Source organism: Rosa chinensis, chromosome 5, assembly GCF_002994745.2.
Source record: "Rosa chinensis cultivar Old Blush chromosome 5, RchiOBHm-V2, whole genome shotgun sequence".
In the NCBI taxonomy this organism is placed as follows: Eukaryota; Viridiplantae; Streptophyta; class Magnoliopsida; order Rosales; family Rosaceae; genus Rosa; species Rosa chinensis.
In genome coordinates this window covers 56,286,397-56,306,636 of record NC_037092.1, presented here as the reverse complement: position 1 = coordinate 56,306,636, position 20,240 = coordinate 56,286,397, and the positions used below count along the sequence as shown (strand labels likewise).

Here is a 20,240-nt window from a genome sequence, read left to right as displayed (position 1 = left end):
TCAACTCTAATCAAATCACTGATCTTTCTCGTTCTCAATGTCTCACTGATCTTTGAGAATAATCTATGGAAGTACTGGACGACACAAGATAAAGTATGAAACAAATAAAGAGAGTTTTTCAGAAAAATGGTTTTTGACCGAAAACCATAGTTCAAGAATGAACCAACGTTTTTATGCAGCCGATGAAAAAAACCCTACACATGTATTAGTTTCGAAGCCTTTTATACAAGAGGAAAAACTCCCCCTCAAACAAATCTTTTCTTTAAACACCAAATGATAGATATAGAAAGATATCAAAATTTATTTGTTTTGCATGCAAGAAGTCTTTAATGCAAAGTACACCAAATCAATTTAATAGACAAGTAAATCAATTAAATATGTGCAGCATGATTTGGAAATTTAAACTCAAGATCAGTGACTCAATTTTGCTTGAACATATCTTCCTCTTTGTTTCCTTGAAGCTCCGGTTTCCTTGTGACAATGGGAAATCATGTATTGAATGGTGATTGCCCAATATACTTACACCTTAGTATTCTATTGCTTCATACAACAACATATATAAAATAAGCAAATAGAAAAAGTTCAGATGGTTAGATAATATCAATTCTCACCATATGGAAAGTTCAATAGAATACATCGATGATATGTCAGTACCAAATTCCTTTCTTTGTTGGAGCATGTCGCACATCTGCTCTGTTTTCACAGCGTTTAGATGGCAGTCGTTCTTCAGTGATAAGTGTGGCGAAATTCGTATGTGGTGGAGGTATGGCTTGCCTTGTTCTGAATTTCACAAAGAAAATAATAAGGTAAACAACTAATTTTATTCACAGGTTTTAAAGATCACGCACATTCTAAAGGCACTGAAATTAACTTACCGACTGAAGTGGTCGTTGAAGAGGGATTCAAACAGTCGAGTCTCTTGACGATCATGATCGAAGTTAGTTCAAAACAGTGTCCACCACTCAAACTAGGAGAGTCGAAGAAACCAATATCCCTCTGAAGGACTTACTATCAAACAGTTAGTCGATCTTCAGCGTCGTAGTAGGAGTCAATCTCTTCAGCATCGTAGTAGGAGTCAGTCTCTTCAGCATCGATCTTCAGCTCTCTTATGGAAAACGGTGGACAGGAGTCCGCAGTTTTGCAATCATTTACAACGTGGACTCCGCAGCTTTGCATCGGGGGCCCTTCGTCCGTAATCTCGTTAGACCACACATTGCCGGTGTTAAATTCAATTTCGAACTTAACCAGACACACGGAAGGTGGTGGTGACCCACTCTTACTCAGCCGTTCTATTATAGTATCGAATGGCAAGTATCCCCACACGGACTCTCTCATCATGATTAGGTCTGTTTTAATGATGCATACACCGTTAATGTAGATTGTGACTATTCTGAAACATGATCTCAGAGCCCAGCGTTGGTGATCGTGATAAACAGTTTGAGCACAGAAAGCCAATCCTTTGTCATCCCATTTGAAATTTCCAGGAAAATCAATTCTAAATTCACATCCTTGAAGTCCTTCCATATCGAAATCCCTGCGCCAAGTGAACCACTCCGGAATCCCAAATTTGTAAATCGGGCCGTCAAAGAAAACCTTACACCCAAATTGCCGACATGAGAAAATAAGAGACGACAGTCCATAGCAATCAGGCGAGAAACGGGGTAAATTCGGTATATACTTTTTCAACATTGCCCAGACACGAGCCAGATCGCCGGACGGTTCATAGCAATTACGGAAGTCCATAAAAGGGGTCAATTTTGACTCTTTACCTTCCAAAATGTTTGACAATTCTGAAATTTTTTGCAATCGGTAGCAGCCTTTCACACGTAGGCCATATATTTCTTGCGGAATTTCTGCAATTTCTACGAGATGCTCGCAATTGTCCAAATTGACGGATAATAGAGCATAGTGCTTGTCCTGTAAACTGGTCGATCCCGTTGAAAACTCTGACTTTGTTGGAAATGTTACCAGCTTTTTACAATAAGAGAGATCCAAACGCCGTAGATGTTGCAACTCAAAAATGCTGCACGGCACATGTTTAAGTTTATGGCAACATGATAAAGTTAACTGTTCCAGATTAATGAGACATCTGATTGTTGATGAAGGCAATTCTCTGATTGCAGTACGGCTTAGATTCAACCTTTTCAAGGATTTCATCTCTTCCACAATTTCAAATTTTTTGACTTTTTTACTGTCTCTTATTTTCAACTCCTCTAAGTTTGGCAATCTAGAGAAGTTGGAAAACGTTGTTGCACCATTGCAATTTCCCAAATCGACTGATTTCAAATTGTACATATTCTGTAGGCAATATATATATATATAGTTAATAACACTGTTTTATAAGTAATAAAAAACATAATTAATTGTAATTATAAAAAAATGTGAAAAAGAGAGAATATGTCTTCATGTCTTGGGTGAGGAATTTTTTTTTTTTTTTTGAGTAAATATGATATTTCAGTAGAAACTCAAACTAGAATTGCACATATAACTATCCTAAAATTTGGCACCATTTACTTATACATCAAAGTTCAATTATTAAATGAGCCAACAGTTTACAACTATCACCTTGGACAAAGATAATTTAGATTGAATCTCGCTTCACTAATATGCTCAATTGTGGTGTTTCAGAAATTCATTAAACTAGCTAGGTGTGAAAAATTATCCTGTAGTATGTAGGCAAGACACCCTTAATAGTAGGCAGTCACCAAATCAACGGAAAAAATTACTCACCCAAGGTCCCCCCTCCCCCTCCCAAAAAAAAAAAATGAATTCTATGGTTTTATTAATGGTTAAGGCTTAGGGCAGCCGTATTTGGCCCCTCCTAAAAAAAATAGACATTTCTAATATAATCCCCAATTAGCTTTTTACTACAAAACCCCAAATCCTCTTCATATTAACAATATTGAACTCTTGCCAAAAAAAAAAGAAGAAGAAGAAAACAGTAATCATTACGTTAAATTACCTGTAGTCTCTTTCCCAATGGTGATGTGCAAATCCGAGGCATTTGACATAGAAAACCTCCCTTTGAAAAAAAAAAAATGTATTCAATTGAATTATGTTAGCATGCGACGATAAAATTGTGAATAAATTTACACCATAGCTTCAAAATTAAACTATCAAAACTAAACTATGAATAAAAATCTCCAGTATAGCTCCAATATTAAAATAGTAATGAATTATTATCTAAAAAAACAAAATTAGTAAATAATTTACAGCTAGTCTATAGCGTACGTACTCATAAATTTGTTATTTGTAAATTTGTTAAACTATACCTTAAGTACACTCCATGGTGATGATATCTCACTGAAAACCATCTTGAGTGCAGCAAGTTTCCTAGGATAAAAATCTGATGGAAAATATTGTAACGGACAACCCTTCCAGTTTAAGAGTCTCAAATCATTGGGAAGGTAATCCACATGATCTCCATAGAATACATCACCACAAATTATAAGAATTTGAAGACCGCTTAACTTTAAGAAGCTTTTCTTATTCAAGGGTATTTGTTGATCTGATATGTCTTTCAGAACCATGATCCCTTTAACTTTGCTTGTTCCCTGGTATGGAAAACATACAATAAGATTACCAAAGAAATTTTTCCTCAATAAGAAATTTCAAATGTAAAATTTTTAAATTTCTTTTGGGTCTTAATATGTATGGAAAAACTTTTAGCTTTATTTTATTTTGTGATGATTTTGGCACTTCACTTAGCCATATATTTTACCACTTGCATTTTGCTTTGTGTAGTTCAAAATGAAGTGCAAATAATAAAGTGAAGTGGCAGAATCCTTTTTCTATTTTTTTTATGTTTGAGTATAAATTAATATGTACATGATGTGTTGCTCTTGAATAAATAACACTTATCTATCTATATATTTGACTTACAGTGTTGTGCACAAAAACGTGATAAACATCTTCGTACAACCACAATCTGCTACGTTCTCCTGGCTCTGACGACTCTTGACAAACTATTTCTTTGCCCATTTCTTCTAGCACATCATGCATCCAAACACCATTTTCTTCAGTAATGCTTATGAGGGCCTTTTCTATGAGTACTTCAATGCTATGTTTAGGTCGTAGGTCACATCCTTCTAATATGTCCATCACATAGTTCTTATTTTTACCTTTAAAGAAACATGCGATGTGAAGAAAAACTTCCTTCATCGAAGGTTCAAGTGCATCATAACTTAATTTGAGCACTTGAAATTTAGGATCTCTTTTGCAAGACTCTAATGCATCTTTCCATGTGTATGTACTTCTACCACGTAGATATGAACCCATAACTTCCACAACTAGAGGAAGCCCTTCAGCATAGCATATTACTTTATCTATGAGTTCAACGTAATCACCCATCTGTCCTTTTCCTTTGAATGCATTAAAGTTGAAGAGCTCCAAAGCTTCACTATGACTTAACTTCTCCACTTGGTATATGTGATTAACATCATGTAGCAAGTGCTTATCTCGTGTTGTTATGATTATTCTACTACCAGAACCAAACCAATTAGACTTTCCAACTAAACTTTTTAACTGGTCCAAATCATTCACATCATCAAGAACTAAGAAAACTCTCCTATGGCTTAACCTTTCTTTTATCATGATGCTTCCTTCATCAAGACTATTTACCTCTAAGTCTCTCAATCCTAGAGTCTTAGAAAGAAGGAACTTCTGTAGTTTTTTTAGGCCTCCATATTTCAACGATCTATCTCTGACATTTTCCAAAAAACAACTGCCTTCAAATTTATGGGAAAATTTATTATAAACACTCTTCGCAATTGTTGTTTTGCCTAATCCACCAATGCCCCATATCCCTATCATTCGTACGTCACTTTCTCCAACACATAAAAGCTCTTCCATATGTTTTAAACGAGACTCTATTCCAACTAAGTATTTGTCCCCATTCAAATATGTAAACTTTAAAACTTGTTGTGAGATCTCTTCAACAATTTTATCAATGAATTCAGATTCATGCCTGTCAATTGCAAATTATAGAAAATATTAAATGCAATAATATCATATATTTGTGGTGGAAAAAGAAAGAAGATTATTATAAACATGAAAAACAAACTAAACAAGAAGACATCTACACCCTCCCTAGTAGAGACAAAACCACAACTATTTATGCAAAATAAAAGCTTGAAGAAGAATATCACAGTTACTATGAAAGTATAGTAGAAGACTTACCCTCCGTGTGAGAAATGCCACCCAGTAAGATTTCCTGCTTTTGTAAGAGCTGTCTTCCATCCTGCCACCTTCTCCAAGTTATCATGATGAGCAAGTGCCTGACCAAAACTACCCTTTTGGTTTCGTACATCTGATGGATCTACCTTGTAAAAAATAGGGCATACAATTTGTTGCTTCGATTCATTACAATGCATGATCTTCACAAGTTCTTCTAAACACCATTTTGAGGAAGCATAATTTTCAGAGAATACAATGACAGAAATTTTTGACTCGTCAATTGCTTTAAAAAGTGCAGTTGATATTTCTTCTCCTCTTGTAAGGCCATCATCTATGAAGGTTTTAATTCCCTTCTGAACCAAATTTTTGTGCAAATGGCCTGTAAAAGAGTTGCGCGTATCCTCTCCTCTAAAACTCAAAAAGATATGGTACGTCCATGACTGAATGGTAGCAGAAGAGGAAGAGAAAGAGGGCTGAATGGTACCAGAAGAGGAAGAGAGAGAGGAAGAAGAAGAGGCCCCAAATTGAGTGGTCATTATTGTAGGATAACTAGATCCACATAATGATCGAGGCTCCAAAGAGAGGGTTCATCAGAACTATATCTCCCTGTTATATATTAGGACTTGGCGTGGGCACCACCCAATTTTCTTCTTTTCTTTAGGACTTGTGGGCACCACACCATGTGTGCTAAGAAGTTTCCTTCTACTTTCGATGCAAGTTGGAACTTGACTTAGACTGCAACTCTAATTCATTGAACTGCCCTAGAGGGGAAGATTGAACCGCCCACTTCTTTTGAATAACCACTTTGAGAATCTTTTCTTTATTTCCGGAGCGTGCAACTGATGTAATTTAAGGCCCCGTTTGGAAATGGAATTTGGATTTGGATTTGGATTTCAAATCTTATGTATTTCAAATCTGAGTTATTGAAATCCTAAGATTTCAAATTCGTCTGTTTGGGTAATTATTGAATTATGAGGATTTGAATTTAAGAATTCAAAACTAATGAAGAAAGCTACTTATATAAATGCTAATCTAATGAAGGAAGATTTTTTTTTAGCATTTAATCTCTAGAAAGGTAATTGTCATGCTGCATAATTCCAAAAGCGTTTTATCTCATATTCTTAATAACAATAACAATAACAATAAACAATAATAATAATAATAATAATATGTGTTTCATCAGTATAATTCCGTCTCATATCCTCAATTATACACATCCGAAGTGTTTCATCTTATATTCTCAAAAAAATATAATAATAATAATAATAACTTTTTCATCTCCGTAGTTCCATCCCATGAAACTCCAAATTGTCATGCTCCACCCTCAATTCTTGGTTGCCCTGAAAACAATCAACAAAGAAAAGGGCTTTTATCAGCATTTAATTACAAAAGAAAACGTTAAATAGAAAAGAATAGGACCATGAGTACATCAGTGCACACATCAAATGCAAATAAAATTGAGAACGTGTTCCCTTGAATTATTGATTTATAACCAAACTCATACTAAACATAGTGAAACACATACTCACTTTCAACTAACCACCTAAAGTATATTCAACAGCTGAAACATGAGACAAAGTGGGAACAAGTATACCTTCAGATTGCCATATGAGCATTCTTATCCACTCACTCTTTTCAGCATCATTAAGAGACTTCAGTAGAGAAAATTCTTCGGGGTTACCACTCATCAATATGCGTACAGCTTTGAAGACTTGCAATTTGCTGAGGTTTGCTACTTTAGAAACCACTTCATGTACATCCTCTCCTTTGAGTTGTGGGGAGACTTGAGCTGCCATAAACTCTTTCAAGGTGTTGGCCACATCACCAATTGCTTGTGCTAGTGGATCCTTTTTCTTTTTCTTATTTGGAGGATGTGATTCACAAGTCGAAGTTGCTGCATGTGTGGCATGTGAATTGGGAGTCACATCACTTTCATCTTCTTCTGCTTCAAATTCCATAGTTTCTTCAGCATCTCCAACATCTTCTGCTCCTTCACCAGTAGCTCTATTCCTCCCACATAGCATAGCGATATCATCCCAATTTTCTATTGACTTGTTTTGATATCCTTTAGCATTAGGATGTGACTACAAAAATATAACAATGAATCATGCTTAAGAAACATATACAACAATAAGTTATTTAATCATGCTTAACAATGAATCATACCTCAACATAAGCATTCCAAATTTCCAGGTTTTCTGCAGTGATTGGAACCATCTTTTTCTCTTCATCCCAAACAAGCCCGCTTTGACTTTTGATGTCGGTGATAATAGCATAATGTCTCTTCCAAGCCTTGAGTCTATTCTTGACATTAAGTTTTGTGAGACCAAGTTGCCATGTAGCATTCAACTTATCTACTACTGCTTGATAAGCTTGAGGTTTCCAGTCTCCATCAGCCTTGTGTCCTGCAATTATGATAATACTTTCTTTATAACCTGCATCAGTTTTTTATTGACATACATGCACTAGGCATCTAAAGGAATATACCATTTCCAATTTGATCAACAATAAGATTTCCACATTCTTAAGCAGGAACATACGCTGAAGGAATACAAGCCATAATAAATTGTGTTAATACAAGCCACAACCAAACTCATATTAGTTCATAGCAATTAGGCCTGGGCACGGGCCGAGCCCGGTAGGTAATTTGCAAGGCCCGGGACCGAGCCCTAATTTTTCGGGTCGGGCTCAAATTTTGTTTTTAAGTTTTAGGGACCGGAAAGGCCTGGACCGAAAAAAAAAGGGCCGGTCCTCCGGTTTTTTCGGGCCCAAAAGCTAAAAAAAAAAACAGATCTGTTTGATCTGAGAACACTTGCTCCAAACCATTCCTCCGCCCTCCAAAGCCACCATCTTCCACCATTGAGAGTCTGGGTTTATGGAATCAAGCTCAAACTTCGATCCTCTTGCTCAGGCTCGAACTTCGTTATCAAATCAAGCTCAGAGCCTCAGACTATGTTATCCAATCAAACTACCAGACCTTGCACAACTCAGATTCGTCCTCCGATCAGCATAGCTACAGTGGAGGCGTTTGGGGAGAAGAAGAAGAAAGAAGGAAAAAAGGGAAAAAAAGAGGGGAGGGAAGAACAAGAAGGGACGGGAAAAGAAAGAGGAAAGAAGAAAGAAGAAAGAGAAAAGAGAGAAGAAGAGAGAGTCCAGAAAGAAGAAGAAGAGAGAAGAATGAAAGAAGAAAGAAGAAAGAGAAAAGAGAGAAGAAGAGAGAGTCCAGAAAGAAGAAAGAGAAAAGAGAATAAAAAACTAAAAGAATGAAAGAAGAAAGAGAGAAGAAGAATAAAAAACTAAAAGAATGAAAGAAGAAAGAGAAAAGAGAAAAGAGAGAAGACGAGAGACTGACAGAGAGTCAGAAAGAAAAAGAGAGAAGAATAAAAAACTATAAAAGTATGAGTAATTATACATAGGTTCGGGCCTTCGGGCTTTTTTTTTTTTGACTTTTAAGGACCGGGCCCGGACCGTTTATATTGCTTTCGGGCCGGGCCTTGTAAAAATTATAAAATTATTTTTAAAGCCCGGACCGTTTGGGCCGGTCCCGGGCCGGTTCCGGGCCTATTTTCGGGTTTTCGGGCTAAATGCCCAGCCCTAATAGCAATTGATACGAACTTCTTTTCTTTCACGTCTTCTCTCTCTCTGAGCTAAGCTCTCAATTTGTTAGAGTTAATTTGTTAGAGTTAATGCATTTCTTGACTAAAAGGAAAACAAGGAATATTCCAAAATTCCAACTATCAAAGAAACCAAATATATAAAAAAACTTCTATTATAAATATATAAGAACATAGCAGGTCCTGACTAAAAGAAATCCCTGATCATTGTATTTGAAAAGCTACGCAACCAAGTGCTCTAGCTATACAAAACTCAAGTTGGACAGTAAGTCTAAAGATAAGAGACAAGAGTTGGTCTGATATGTAATCTCAGACAAGAAGGTTGAGGGCAAGGTTAGCTAACTTTGCTATGAAGGTTGGACATTCCATGTCTTGGAAGGCTGTAAATCATGTTTAATAATGTGAATCACAACTTGATGGGTTGTTTATTGTTCTATTATTGACCAATTCTAATAACTTACAGTTGAAAGCAAAAACTGATGGTTTGGTAGAGGAAACAAACATAGCAGACCAGAAAGATAAATTACAGTATAGTGAAAGTGATAAATTGTACCTGCGTTCATTTGATCATAAAGTACTTTAGCAAGTACATCATCCATTTCTTTGTTCCAAGAGAGATATGCCCTAGATGTGCCTGTTCCTTTGCCCTTGCCCTTTAAGTTAAAATTGGACACAGGTACAAGACTTTGAGATTTTTCCGTGCCCTTACTCTTCATACCTACATATAGGAAATCATATAAAACATTGAAACAAAGTAGGAAGGCAGGAACTTATGCTGCATAAAATTGATTGATATTCTGAACAAAAATGAAAACAAAATCATATATTCTAATTAAGTGTAATTCTCATTCACTAAATATAAAACTCAATACAAATCATAGTATAATCATTACAAATGTATGATTCATATTCTGCACACAAAACATAATAAAACTTCAAGAATCTTGAGCTCTTCTAATAGCTTGATATTTTGCAAACATTTCCATAGCTAAAGCATCTCTAAATGTTGTCCACTCTCGAGTTACTTTGACTACTCTAATGTTCTCATCATCCACATCTTCATCTTCCACCTCAGGTGTATTTTCTAAGTCTCGGTCCACATCATCCAATAGTTGATCATTGGGCATTTCATCGCGAAGATAATTATGAATGATGCAGCAAGCATTAATAATCCTAACTTGTGTTTTCACATCAAAAAAACTAGCTGTGCGTAGTATTGCCCATCGCTTCTTCAATAATCCAAATGCTCTTTCAATTGTATTTCTTGCCGATGAATGCCGAAGATTGAATAGCTCCTTGTGATCCCTTGGGGTGTTTCCTCTCCACAAATTAAGATGATACCTAGTTCCACGATAAGGAGCTAGAAACCCTGGTCCATTTGTGTATCCAGCATCCACAAGATAGTATTTATCTACAACAAAAATGTATTAACTATATAAAATCATACATTAGACAAAAATACAACTAAAAGACTAAATTAGTGATTGAATGCCTACTTGATTGGATTTTTAACCCATTGCGCCTAGTCAAAGCATCACGTAAAACTCTAGAATCTGCTGCAGATCCTTCCCAACCAGGTGATACATAGATGAACTTCATATTAGCATCACAAACACCTAAAACATTTGTACTAATGTCACCCTTCCTATTTCGATATCTTGGTTTATCTTCGATAGGAACCGTTAGATCAATAAATGTCCCATCAAGTGCTCCAAGTGCGCCCTAACATGCATAATAAATATCATTAAACTTGTACTCTGAACTCTGATTTTGTCAGTAAAACATATATCATCAGATTATAATACCTAAAACCATCTCCACTTCTCAGAGTCTCATTGAGAACTAACTCATGTTGCTTCAAGTATAACTTCCCAAGCTTGACTACTGATCGCAAAACATGATGAAATTGCCTACTTATAGTTTCTCCTGAACGGGCATAGATAGCTTTGATAGTACTTATTTTCAGATTATGTCCTAGCATATGCAAAAATAAAGCCACAACTTCTTTGATTGTGACATTCCTTGTAACCACCAATCCCCCTCTATCCCGTAAGAGTGCACAAAACTTCTCAAATGCAGCAGGTTTCATGCGTAACTGTTCAAAACAAGTAGACTCATGTTCTAAGACTCTCATCCAAAGCATCCTTCTATAATTCTTTTCATCAACTTCACTTCTTGAAGGCTGTTTTCTCATAAACCTTCTACGTCGCCTTTGAGCACCCATGACCAACATCAGGAATCCAATAACCAATACAACTGTTACACCCCACATCTGATATACCTTTTTACTGAGTTACATGAAATTCTTTATGGTTACCGTTCGCGGTTATAATTTTAACGTTTAGGGGGGTGGTTAAAAATTGACTTTTTATGAGTTATTAATTTGAGAAAATTTCCTTCATGAAAGTTGTAGAGGACGTTAAACCAAGCGCGTGCATATGTGGTACGTAAAAATCGGAGTTCGTATGTGGAAGTTATAGCTTAAAATGTGAAAGTTACTATTCATGGTAACAAAAATTGCTTCTCTAGGGCACTCATTTCCTTCCCTCTCTCATTTGTTTGGGATTCTCAGTTGCCTCTGTCCTCTAGCGCCGCCTTCCATTTTGATCTCTTTTGAGCGGTTGTTATCAGGGATTGCGGACTTCTTCGCCCAACGCGAGATACTTATTAAAGTAGGATCTACGGTTGGGTTACGACCATTCTTTGTAATTTTGTTTTTGTATCGGGGGGGGGGGGGGGGGGTTATCAAAAATAATTAACCAAGGTTCGTGAGAAAAGCTGCTCTTAGCCATTGTATCTGCTGTCATGTTACACTCCTTGAACACATAACTAATCTTTAATTACAACTATTGAAAATATTTTCCGAAGGATGAGATCTATCACAACCATCCACAATGAGCTTAATGAGGGCATTGAAAACAGATTCCTCCTCGATGTTCTTAATATGTAAGTTAGTAGCGAGTCTTAGGCAAGAGAGTAAACTCCAAGCTCCAGCTATTATAAGTTATTTAACATTTCACTACCGCAACACATCTTACAAACCCTTGAACTGGAAAAGAAAAAGAAAAACTAAGTTTCCACTACTTTCTATGTTGCTTCAGCTTTTCATAAAAGATGAGCTAAAATTAATATCATATCTCCCCTCGACTAGGATTAAGATTAAATGATTTGTAGTGCCTTAGAAAGCTTAGAGATTACTAATCCTGAATCTAAGTGTCTAACTCGAATTTTTTTTTTACTCATACTCGGGTTAGCTCGGCCAACCAAGAAAATTCATAGTGTTATACCGTTCGGTATATGAAATAGGATTTCCTAGTTGTCCTAAATTTTAGTGATTAGCCATCAAAACTAACACTTTTGGTGGGGAGTTACTGAACTTTTTTGTAACTTTTCGTGGAAACTAAAATATCTATTCGTCGAATGCGCTCGGTTAATACTCACTAAGGTGACACAGAGATGGAAAAAATTGAGAATTTGATGACTACAAATATCAAAAATAGTTTACTTCCTAAATTAGGATTTAGGAGCCTTCCTAGTTTATTACTGTATCTTCACAAAGTTTATTTCAAGAAAAAGTCAATAAATACCAAAAGGCCAAGTAAAAGTAAATCTGTATAAAGAGTGTTTCAAGCTCTATTAGCACATTGATATTGCACTGATTGGCTGGGGCGTAGGAATACGAACAACACCAAAGGAGGCTCTTCATCTTCTTTCTCCTATCATATATTCTGCCAAAATCCAATCTTTTTTCTTTTGGTGCCAATAAAATCCAATCTTTTCGATTTCTCAAATCTCATTCTTAACAAATATTCGACCAAACAAGGAGTCGGGAGTAGCAAAGACCTTTTGGTCGGAGGGTTTTTTGTGGGTGTTTGGATTAGTTTTGTGGTTTAGTAACAATGGCGGGAATAGCTATAGTCTTAGATCTGCTGAGAAAAAACCCAAGTCTTACAACCCAAAGCCTTCACGCTTCTGGGTTCTTCTCGGCCAAAGCAGCTGCTTCCGCCGCCGCCGCTTCCGTCGCCGCCGGAGCTCCTTACGTTTACAAGTCCTTGTTCAGGTAAACTCTATTGCTTTCCGGTTATCTCTGCTGAGATTAGCAGCTGGATGCGACTATTTGCTACTTTTTCGATTGCCCATTACAGAAAAGTTGTGGAATCTAGGCTTGTTTGATTTGTTTGTGGGGTACGATGGATTATTGGGTTTTGTTAGGTTGAACATGAAGAAGTATATTATGTAGGACTATTGCTGTTTCTGATATAGGCAGTAATACAATGCTAAGTTTATTTTGGGTTTATTGAGTTTCATGTCCCTACTGTTTAGCTTGCTTTTATTCTTTGCTGAACTCATTGCATAAACTTTGAATCAACAGCATGTCTATAATGAGTTTACAATTTCAGGACGACATGTATTTTCTGTCGCTTGAAATTGCATGACTTTGTCTGTCTTTTTTTTTTTTGAAGCTTGAAGATTATTGTTTGGCCCCGACTAACTTTTTAGTACTGTGAAACAGTAATTTTAGGGGACCAGTTGCCTATTGTGATGCTGGAGCAACATTGTCTGAAGATTACATCTCTAATTTACGAAGTGCATCCTTAAAAATATTTCAGAATGAATCTGTGAATTACGGTACCAAGGAATACACAATCGAGTTAAAGCCACTCTTCTCAGCTTTCGAATTGAGAGCTCTAACTTTGACGACTGTGAGGTCATTTTTACTGTACTTTTTACCTCTTCTGGAGCCTCGTGCAAACTTGGAAGAGGACGATGATGACTTCCTGCAGGACACTGAAGAAGAACAACGTATAGATTATGTTGTTCCATTAAAAAAATCATTAAAGCAGATTGCTCGTGAGGTAAGTTGTTTTTCCTGCTGTTATTTCTGTCTCTATATTGGATTTGGTTAACCAAATTTCATCATACATGATGTCCTTTATTTCATTTAATTAGTTAGTTTCAATGTTTCATGGCATCTCTGGACTGTTTCTTTTGGGGGGAAGTGGAAAACTGTTTTTATCTCCATTTACACTTGGTTGTCCTCAAATTTGACCTGAGGTTTTCTCTGCCAATGACTAAAAAAAGAGTTCGCATATCTCTTAGGAATCTTGACTAATCAGTGTGATCATATGCACTGCTTGTCTGAAGATTGAACTTTGGATGGTGATTAGCCACAGCAAATACTTGAAATCTATGGATGTGTAAGAATTACACATTGAAAGAACTTTATGTGCTTGGGTACTCAGCACTTTTTTCCTCTTGTTTGTGGATGCTTATAACTTTGCTGGTTTAGATGAGATGGGCACCAAACAAGCCATATTTATTGCTGAACAAATTTGATCACCGAACAATAGTGTGTGTGTGTATTTTTCTTTTCTTGGGAAAGTGATGGGCATGTCCTTTAGTTGTTGACTTAGCACCCAGAAGATTTGCCACTCTATACTGACCTCTGATTGTTTTTACCCTTCTGTATTTAGCTTTTGGCAGATAATTACTGCCTGTTACAAAATAAAAACATCTGGAATTTTAGTCGCACAAATGAACCATAATGATAAGTAAATAGCTAGAGCATCTCCAATGGAAAGTGGCATGCCCAAAGTCAATTTGTGGCTCTGCTAGAGTGAAATCTTTTCAATTCAAGCTGTATTTATTAGCTGCCAAAGTTCTGGTTGGCATCTAAACTGCCATTTACTGCTTAATTTGGGGTTTGGCATTTTGAGGGCACACATTGATAGGATTCTCAGTTGGATATGTTACCTATCTAGTATATAAGTCAGCTGGTAACTACTGCCAACAAGTTTGACAAGTTATGTTTTGCTTTTTATTGCAGACTACTGTCACAACCACTAGACGGATTCTAGAAAGAATTTCTGTTTATTATGTGTCACAGAGAATGGCATGGAAACTTCTGAAAGGTAATTTATTTCCAGAATCCATTCAAATATAGTTTCATATGAGAAGTATAAGTCAATAAAACTCCTAAGGATCATAGAGATTAAGTTATTTGTAATCAAAAAGATAAGTTATAGATGGACTCCCTGTTTTTCTTTTTCCAAATATCTTACAAGCGACACATTTTAACTCGTACAGATCTCCCAAAGTCTGCCATGAGGAAAGCTGGAAGAAGAATGCCAACTTATGTTTTCTTCTTCAGTGTTGGCAAAACGACTATGAGAGGTGAAATTTTAATTCACGTATCCTGAGAAAATATTAAATTAAAGATAATGTTGGTTTATTGTTGTTGGTTGCTTGAGATTCAATCTCACTGTGCTGTGCATGCTTGATTGTGCAGGACACTTTCTAGGTGTTGCAGCATCTTGGATCATCTCAGTTGGCATTGATATCTACCGAACTTTTAAAGGAATGATAAACTCTAAAGAAGAGGTTGATGAAATCGATACACCACAAAAGCTTAAACTTCTTGGGAATAAGGTTTGGGGCACTACTATCAGGTGTGGCGCATCACTGATTTTTGCTTCAATTGGGGCGGGTATTGGTGCCACTCTTTTTCGCCCTTCAACTGGCCAGTGGATTGGTAAGCTCATTACCTGAGTGGTCTTTTTTTGTTGCTTCTTTTGATGTTTCTTACATGTGTATGACCCTGCTGCAATGTGCATGCTTCTTTTTTGCAGGTTGTGTTCTGGGAGATGTGGCAGGGCCTATTATTGTCTCATATTGCCTTGAGAGATCTTTCCATATAGAACTTTAGGCACTGGGAATAGTTTATCTGACATTTATTCTTTGCACTTGCTTCAATTTTGACTGCTGTACAATATAGGAAATTTCTAAATTTGTGATAGTGTTCTTAATTAATTGGAGTTTTGCCTTTTCTTGAATCATGTTAGTGCTTTTGTTTATGATGAAATTTTGAATAAATTGGGCTTCTTTATGATCATGTTTGTGTCATGTGGGAGGAATGCACCCCGGATCGACGTGCACTGATTATTTGTGGTTTTTCTGTGGATAGAATGCAAGGTGTCGGTTTGTTGAACTTGGTATTTATGAATCAAAGGTTTTCTGCATTCTTTTAATCTTTTAATCTTGGTATTAATAAAATGATGCTTGCAACGATGTTGAGGAATTTAAGATCTCTGAGTTTTAAGTTCAACAAATTTATCCGTTTGGTTTGCATTTTTGTGACATTTGTTGATGTGATATTCATATCGTCAAGGATTCGCTGACTTAATAATAAAAGGCCATTTTCCAATAGATCTACATCATTGCACAAAACTAATTACAATGAAGAACAGAGAGAGAGTTGATTCTGGTGGGGGAATGTGAACTTAGTCCCAGATCATGGCAACAGAGATCATCCCAACACCAAAAACAACAGCCAAAAACTTGTAGTGGGGTTTATCAACAGAGACTGCATTTTGAGCTGTGTAACCTTTCGAAAGCAAATGATTTATCGACACATAGATGAACACTCCACAAGCCAAAGCCGTAGAAATAGCAAACATCCAATCTGCTGTGGCACCTTGGGTTTTGGCGTCTATTATGATCCCAACTCCTACACCAACTGGACTGGAAATGGCAAATACAAAAGCATATGCCATGCATGATATGAATGGCCGATTTGGAATCATGCGTAGAAGGGCAATGCTCATGGCAATAGCTGCAATGATTTTGTGCACACACACTGTCCACAAGGCTTTCCAAGCATCCAGTTTTGTCTTGGCAATCCCAATTGCAATCCCCTCAAAGAAAGAGTGGAAGCACAAGGCTACGATCAACAGAATTGTGTCCCTGAATGAACCAACCGCCGCAATGTGGTGAGTATCATGGCCCTGCAGTGAAAGCATACATACAAGTAAACTGTTAAAGTTGGTTATGTACTATTAAATTGAAGTGGCTCTATTTCTAAAGCATATGCTTCTGTGTTACAAGATGAGGCTCATGGGTTGCGTTATACTGTTATAGTTTATCTTGGGATATGGTGCTTAGGCTAGATCACTTGCAGGTAGAAGGCGACTGATCAAAGTTGCTTATCAAGACGGTGAATAACCAGTATTGACTTGGCGAATCAATAACAAAGGATAGTCATTTCTGTTGTCACAAGTGTTTTTTAAGCATATATTTCTTGAAGCTAATATGACAGTTGATCAATTTATAGGCTAGAACCCTCATCAAAATTGTTTAAATGTTCCTAGGGGATCTTCCTCGTAATAAAAATAGAGTAAGAATCCAATCTCACCTTGTGAGCCTCTTCCTTTCCTGTAGAATAAGAAATTTGTGAAATCAGCACCATATCTAATCGTAAAGTTAAAAACCTCAATCAAGTCTGAATAATCACTAACCTAGAACTTCTGGGTCAGTAGTACTACCCTCCTGCTTACCATACACATAAGAAACAACACAATCAGCAAGCATAGTGATCAAGAACCCCATACATGCCAGCATATAGGCAAAAGGGTACTCCTTTTCAGTTAAGCCCTGAAAAGTCCTGTCTGAATCACTCAGGAAGTGCATGAGTGCTGTTCCCAAAAACACACCACCAGCAAACTGTGTGCCTAGAACCAAGAATGCCTCGTTCCACCTTAAGAAGTAAGGTGACATTCCTGCTGCAAAAGTCCCAACAAAGACCAACAGCAAGCACCATATCTTGACCAGGACTAGAGACTTGGACCGAAGGTTGTGAGCACCATTTCCATTTTTGGTTTCATTGTCGTTGTTGTTGCTGTAGGCTAAGGAAGAGAAGGTGAGGCAGAGGAAGAGAGAGAGGAAAATAAGATTATTACAGCAAGCCATTTTTCTCTGGAACTGCATGGAAAGGTTTGGGGGGTTTCAATATGTTATTATACGCTGGTGATTTTGGACTCTACGTTAATTGGAGAAGGGGAAAAAAAAACAATTGCAGCTTGGTCACTAATCTGGTATTTTATTACAAGGTATCAATTGCTTTTCATTTTCACATGGTTTTGTAAAATATTCATGGTCTGACCAAGTATCAGCACGCTCGATCAATTGAGTAAGCCAATTGTTTAAGCAGATCTTTATTATTAAAAGAACGAATGCAGTCATCACCATTTATCACCATGAAATAAAATTTCAGAAGTGAAAGCTACCTTGGTATAAATCTAAGAAACAGTAATCAGATTCTGGTTACAATGACATACATGTCCGAATAAAACAGTAATCTGATTCAGATTACAATGACATACGTCTCCAAATAAAACAATAATCAGATTCCTATCTGGGGAGATAGTTTACTGGAGTTGGATTCTACTATAGAACAAATTTTTTGTATCTAAGATACTTGTTAATGAATCTTTTTAGTTGTTGACCAAGACATGTTCACCCATTGCCAACTGAGCTGTGCATGATAAGGATTTGGAGTTCGTAGAGCATTTATCCCAAAATTCAACTCTCCCCCTCCCTCCCCAGAGCTTTAGGCCTCCATTGTACACTGTGTCGACACTACTATTATGTAACTCAACACAGATAACAATTTGTTTCTTCCTTTCTTGCTTATACACATGACCAATATATATCAAATGTTATATATCCAATCATATGACAATATCTAGTTTACATGAGTTGGATGCAAATACGTACCTAACCGACACTTACTAACAGTGCCTGAACTCGAGCAATTGCAATACTTTGGTACTTCATATTTAACAAAACCATAAGATAGTCTCATAGTCTAACAGACAATTTAGTACATCCGTAAATTTTCCATTAGTATTTGAGGACTTTGAGTCACTGCTGTTAAGCTGATTGATTAGGCCATGCATAACCTGCCAAAGCTTTGGTGCGCATCTAAATAGCCATTTTATGCCTTTATATTGGTTTTAGCAAACTTCTGGAATCCCTGGATTTTATTTTGTAAAGTCTCCAGGCGGCACCAAACAAATTGACAGGAAACATCATAAATAATTACTCAGATAAAAAAAATATACCAAACTTTTCATTTCCTCAGACTTGAAACTTACTATTGCATGCTGCAAATGCACCAAACTTCTGCATCTTCTATTATTTCTGATTTGTATGTGTTATCTATCGTCAATGTAACTACTAGAACCAGAGAAAGTTCAGTTAGTTATGTCTTGTAATCCATTGCACATTACTGAGTCTTTGTCAATGTTCACAACAACAGCAATGGCTTGGCTGTGATCAGCCGATTGTTGGATTCGAGATAAGGGTGCAACTCAACTACTCACCATATAACTGGTGAGATTATCACCGCTGCTCGATGCTACACCAGTTGAAACAGATGCCAAGAATCCCAAGATAACCACTGGTACTTGGGGAGCGCTAGAATACATGTCCTGCTTGTTTCTCTGATAGTGTGATAATATAGCACAGCATCCATTTGCAAAAGTTCATAGTAATGTACCCCTGCCCAGGCCTCCTTCGAAGGATACAGATACTATGCCATTTGTGTTGGTGACTATAGACCTAACAGTAGAGTTTGCATGGTTGTATCCTCTTTCAAACAAGTCTCAAGTGATTGCTATCTTTACTGAGTCTTACGGTATTTGGCTCCACATGTTATCCTTTCCTTGAACCATATATACTCTTGTTTTTTATGAAATCCAATGGTTGCTGAATCTAATTTCCATTGTTGCTAAAGAACTAAACTGCTATGAAATCAAAATTATCAGAAGAGAGAGGATGCTGAAAATGAAGTCAGAGTTGCCTTTTACTATTGATGGACTACAGACAATTACACCAGATCAAACACAAGAGATACGGTGAACAATACTCGATGTGAATCACTATACAACTATTCTAAGTTTTCGAGCAACTGTGTCAAATACTTGCAGCTGTATATCTAAACCTACTTTCTTATGCATTTAAGAATCTTTGTATTAATCAAACATGTAAAATGGAAGCAGACAATCTCTTGAATACATTAGTCTTCTGCACTTTTGAGTATGTCTTCTTCCCTTGCTTCTAGACTCCTAATTCAAGTATGTCTTCTTCCTTACTTCCAGAACTCGAAGGAAGTGTTCGAGTCCTACGCCTTTTTGTCCTGCAAATAAAGCAAACAATTAATTGCAACATTAATATTTCCATGAAAACGAAGCAAAACTTAGATAAGACAATGAAATGTGCATACCCTCACCGAGGAGCAGTAATATTCAACGGCTTCATGTGCATACCCTCACCAAGGAGCAGTAATATTCAACCGCTTCTTTCATTTCTGCGCCATACAGGAACCATTTTTTCAACACATTATGCTAATGCATCCCAGGTTCCCATATCTGAAAGGTATAAAAATTTTAGTATCCATGCTCAGAAGACTAAAACTCCACATTACACACACTATGTTTACAACTGTAAAACAACCCTTGAAGCAGCACATCATCTCCATCATCATAGCCTTTCAATTTGACCGTCAGCACTAGCATCGAACAGATAATAAGCTGTTTGAAAAGCCTCTGGTCGTTGCATCCCTGTAAAGTGACAATTAGCAAAGTGAAACCAAACATTTTATGATTAAGAAAC

At 36.7% G+C, this 20,240-nt stretch overlaps 5 protein-coding genes across 6 annotated transcripts; 1 reads left to right on the top strand and 4 right to left on the bottom strand.

The window, feature by feature from the left end:
• On the bottom strand, positions 1 to 5,759 carry LOC112168166 (disease resistance protein LAZ5). The gene is made up of 6 exons (XM_024305289.2): positions 5,179 to 5,759; positions 3,883 to 4,966; positions 3,273 to 3,554; positions 2,963 to 3,022; positions 876 to 2,298; positions 1 to 780 (listed from the first exon to the last, which is right to left on the bottom strand). The coding sequence occupies exons 1-5, from the start codon at positions 5,709 to 5,711 to the stop codon at positions 1,012 to 1,014; spliced, it is 3,246 nt and encodes a 1,081-aa protein (XP_024161057.1). The 5' UTR covers positions 5,712 to 5,759; the 3' UTR covers positions 1 to 780; positions 876 to 1,011.
• Positions 5,760 to 6,331: 572 nt separating this feature from the next.
• Positions 6,332 to 8,329, bottom strand: LOC112167217. 2 transcript variants are annotated; one of them, XM_040507013.1, is made up of 4 exons: positions 7,663 to 8,329; positions 7,342 to 7,580; positions 6,770 to 7,259; positions 6,332 to 6,515 (listed from the first exon to the last, which is right to left on the bottom strand). In XM_040507013.1, the coding sequence occupies exons 2-4, from the start codon at positions 7,390 to 7,392 to the stop codon at positions 6,487 to 6,489; spliced, it is 570 nt and encodes a 189-aa protein (XP_040362947.1). In that variant the 5' UTR covers positions 7,393 to 7,580; positions 7,663 to 8,329; the 3' UTR covers positions 6,332 to 6,486. The 2 variants fall into 2 exon arrangements, with proteins under 2 accessions (XP_040362947.1, XP_024159963.2); XM_024304195.2 differs by having other exon boundaries at positions 7,342 to 8,329.
• Positions 8,330 to 9,724: 1,395 nt separating this feature from the next.
• On the bottom strand, positions 9,725 to 11,061 carry LOC112202025 (protein ALP1-like). The gene is made up of 3 exons (XM_024342930.2): positions 10,822 to 11,061; positions 10,286 to 10,511; positions 9,725 to 10,200 (listed from the first exon to the last, which is right to left on the bottom strand). The coding sequence occupies exons 1-3, from the start codon at positions 11,059 to 11,061 to the stop codon at positions 9,725 to 9,727; spliced, it is 942 nt and encodes a 313-aa protein (XP_024198698.2).
• Positions 11,062 to 12,433: 1,372 nt separating this feature from the next.
• LOC112168421 lies at positions 12,434 to 15,777 on the top strand. Its single transcript, XM_024305546.2, has 6 exons — positions 12,434 to 12,849; positions 13,303 to 13,645; positions 14,617 to 14,701; positions 14,877 to 14,963; positions 15,079 to 15,321; positions 15,419 to 15,777. The coding sequence occupies exons 1-6, from the start codon at positions 12,689 to 12,691 to the stop codon at positions 15,493 to 15,495; spliced, it is 996 nt and encodes a 331-aa protein (XP_024161314.1). The 5' UTR covers positions 12,434 to 12,688; the 3' UTR covers positions 15,496 to 15,777.
• Positions 15,778 to 15,986: 209 nt separating this feature from the next.
• Positions 15,987 to 17,186, bottom strand: LOC112167158 (zinc transporter 11). Its single transcript, XM_024304129.2, has 3 exons — positions 17,084 to 17,186; positions 16,981 to 17,000; positions 15,987 to 16,573 (listed from the first exon to the last, which is right to left on the bottom strand). The coding sequence occupies exons 1-3, from the start codon at positions 17,184 to 17,186 to the stop codon at positions 16,070 to 16,072; spliced, it is 627 nt and encodes a 208-aa protein (XP_024159897.2). The 3' UTR covers positions 15,987 to 16,069.
• Positions 17,187 to 20,240: the final 3,054 nt, after the last annotated feature.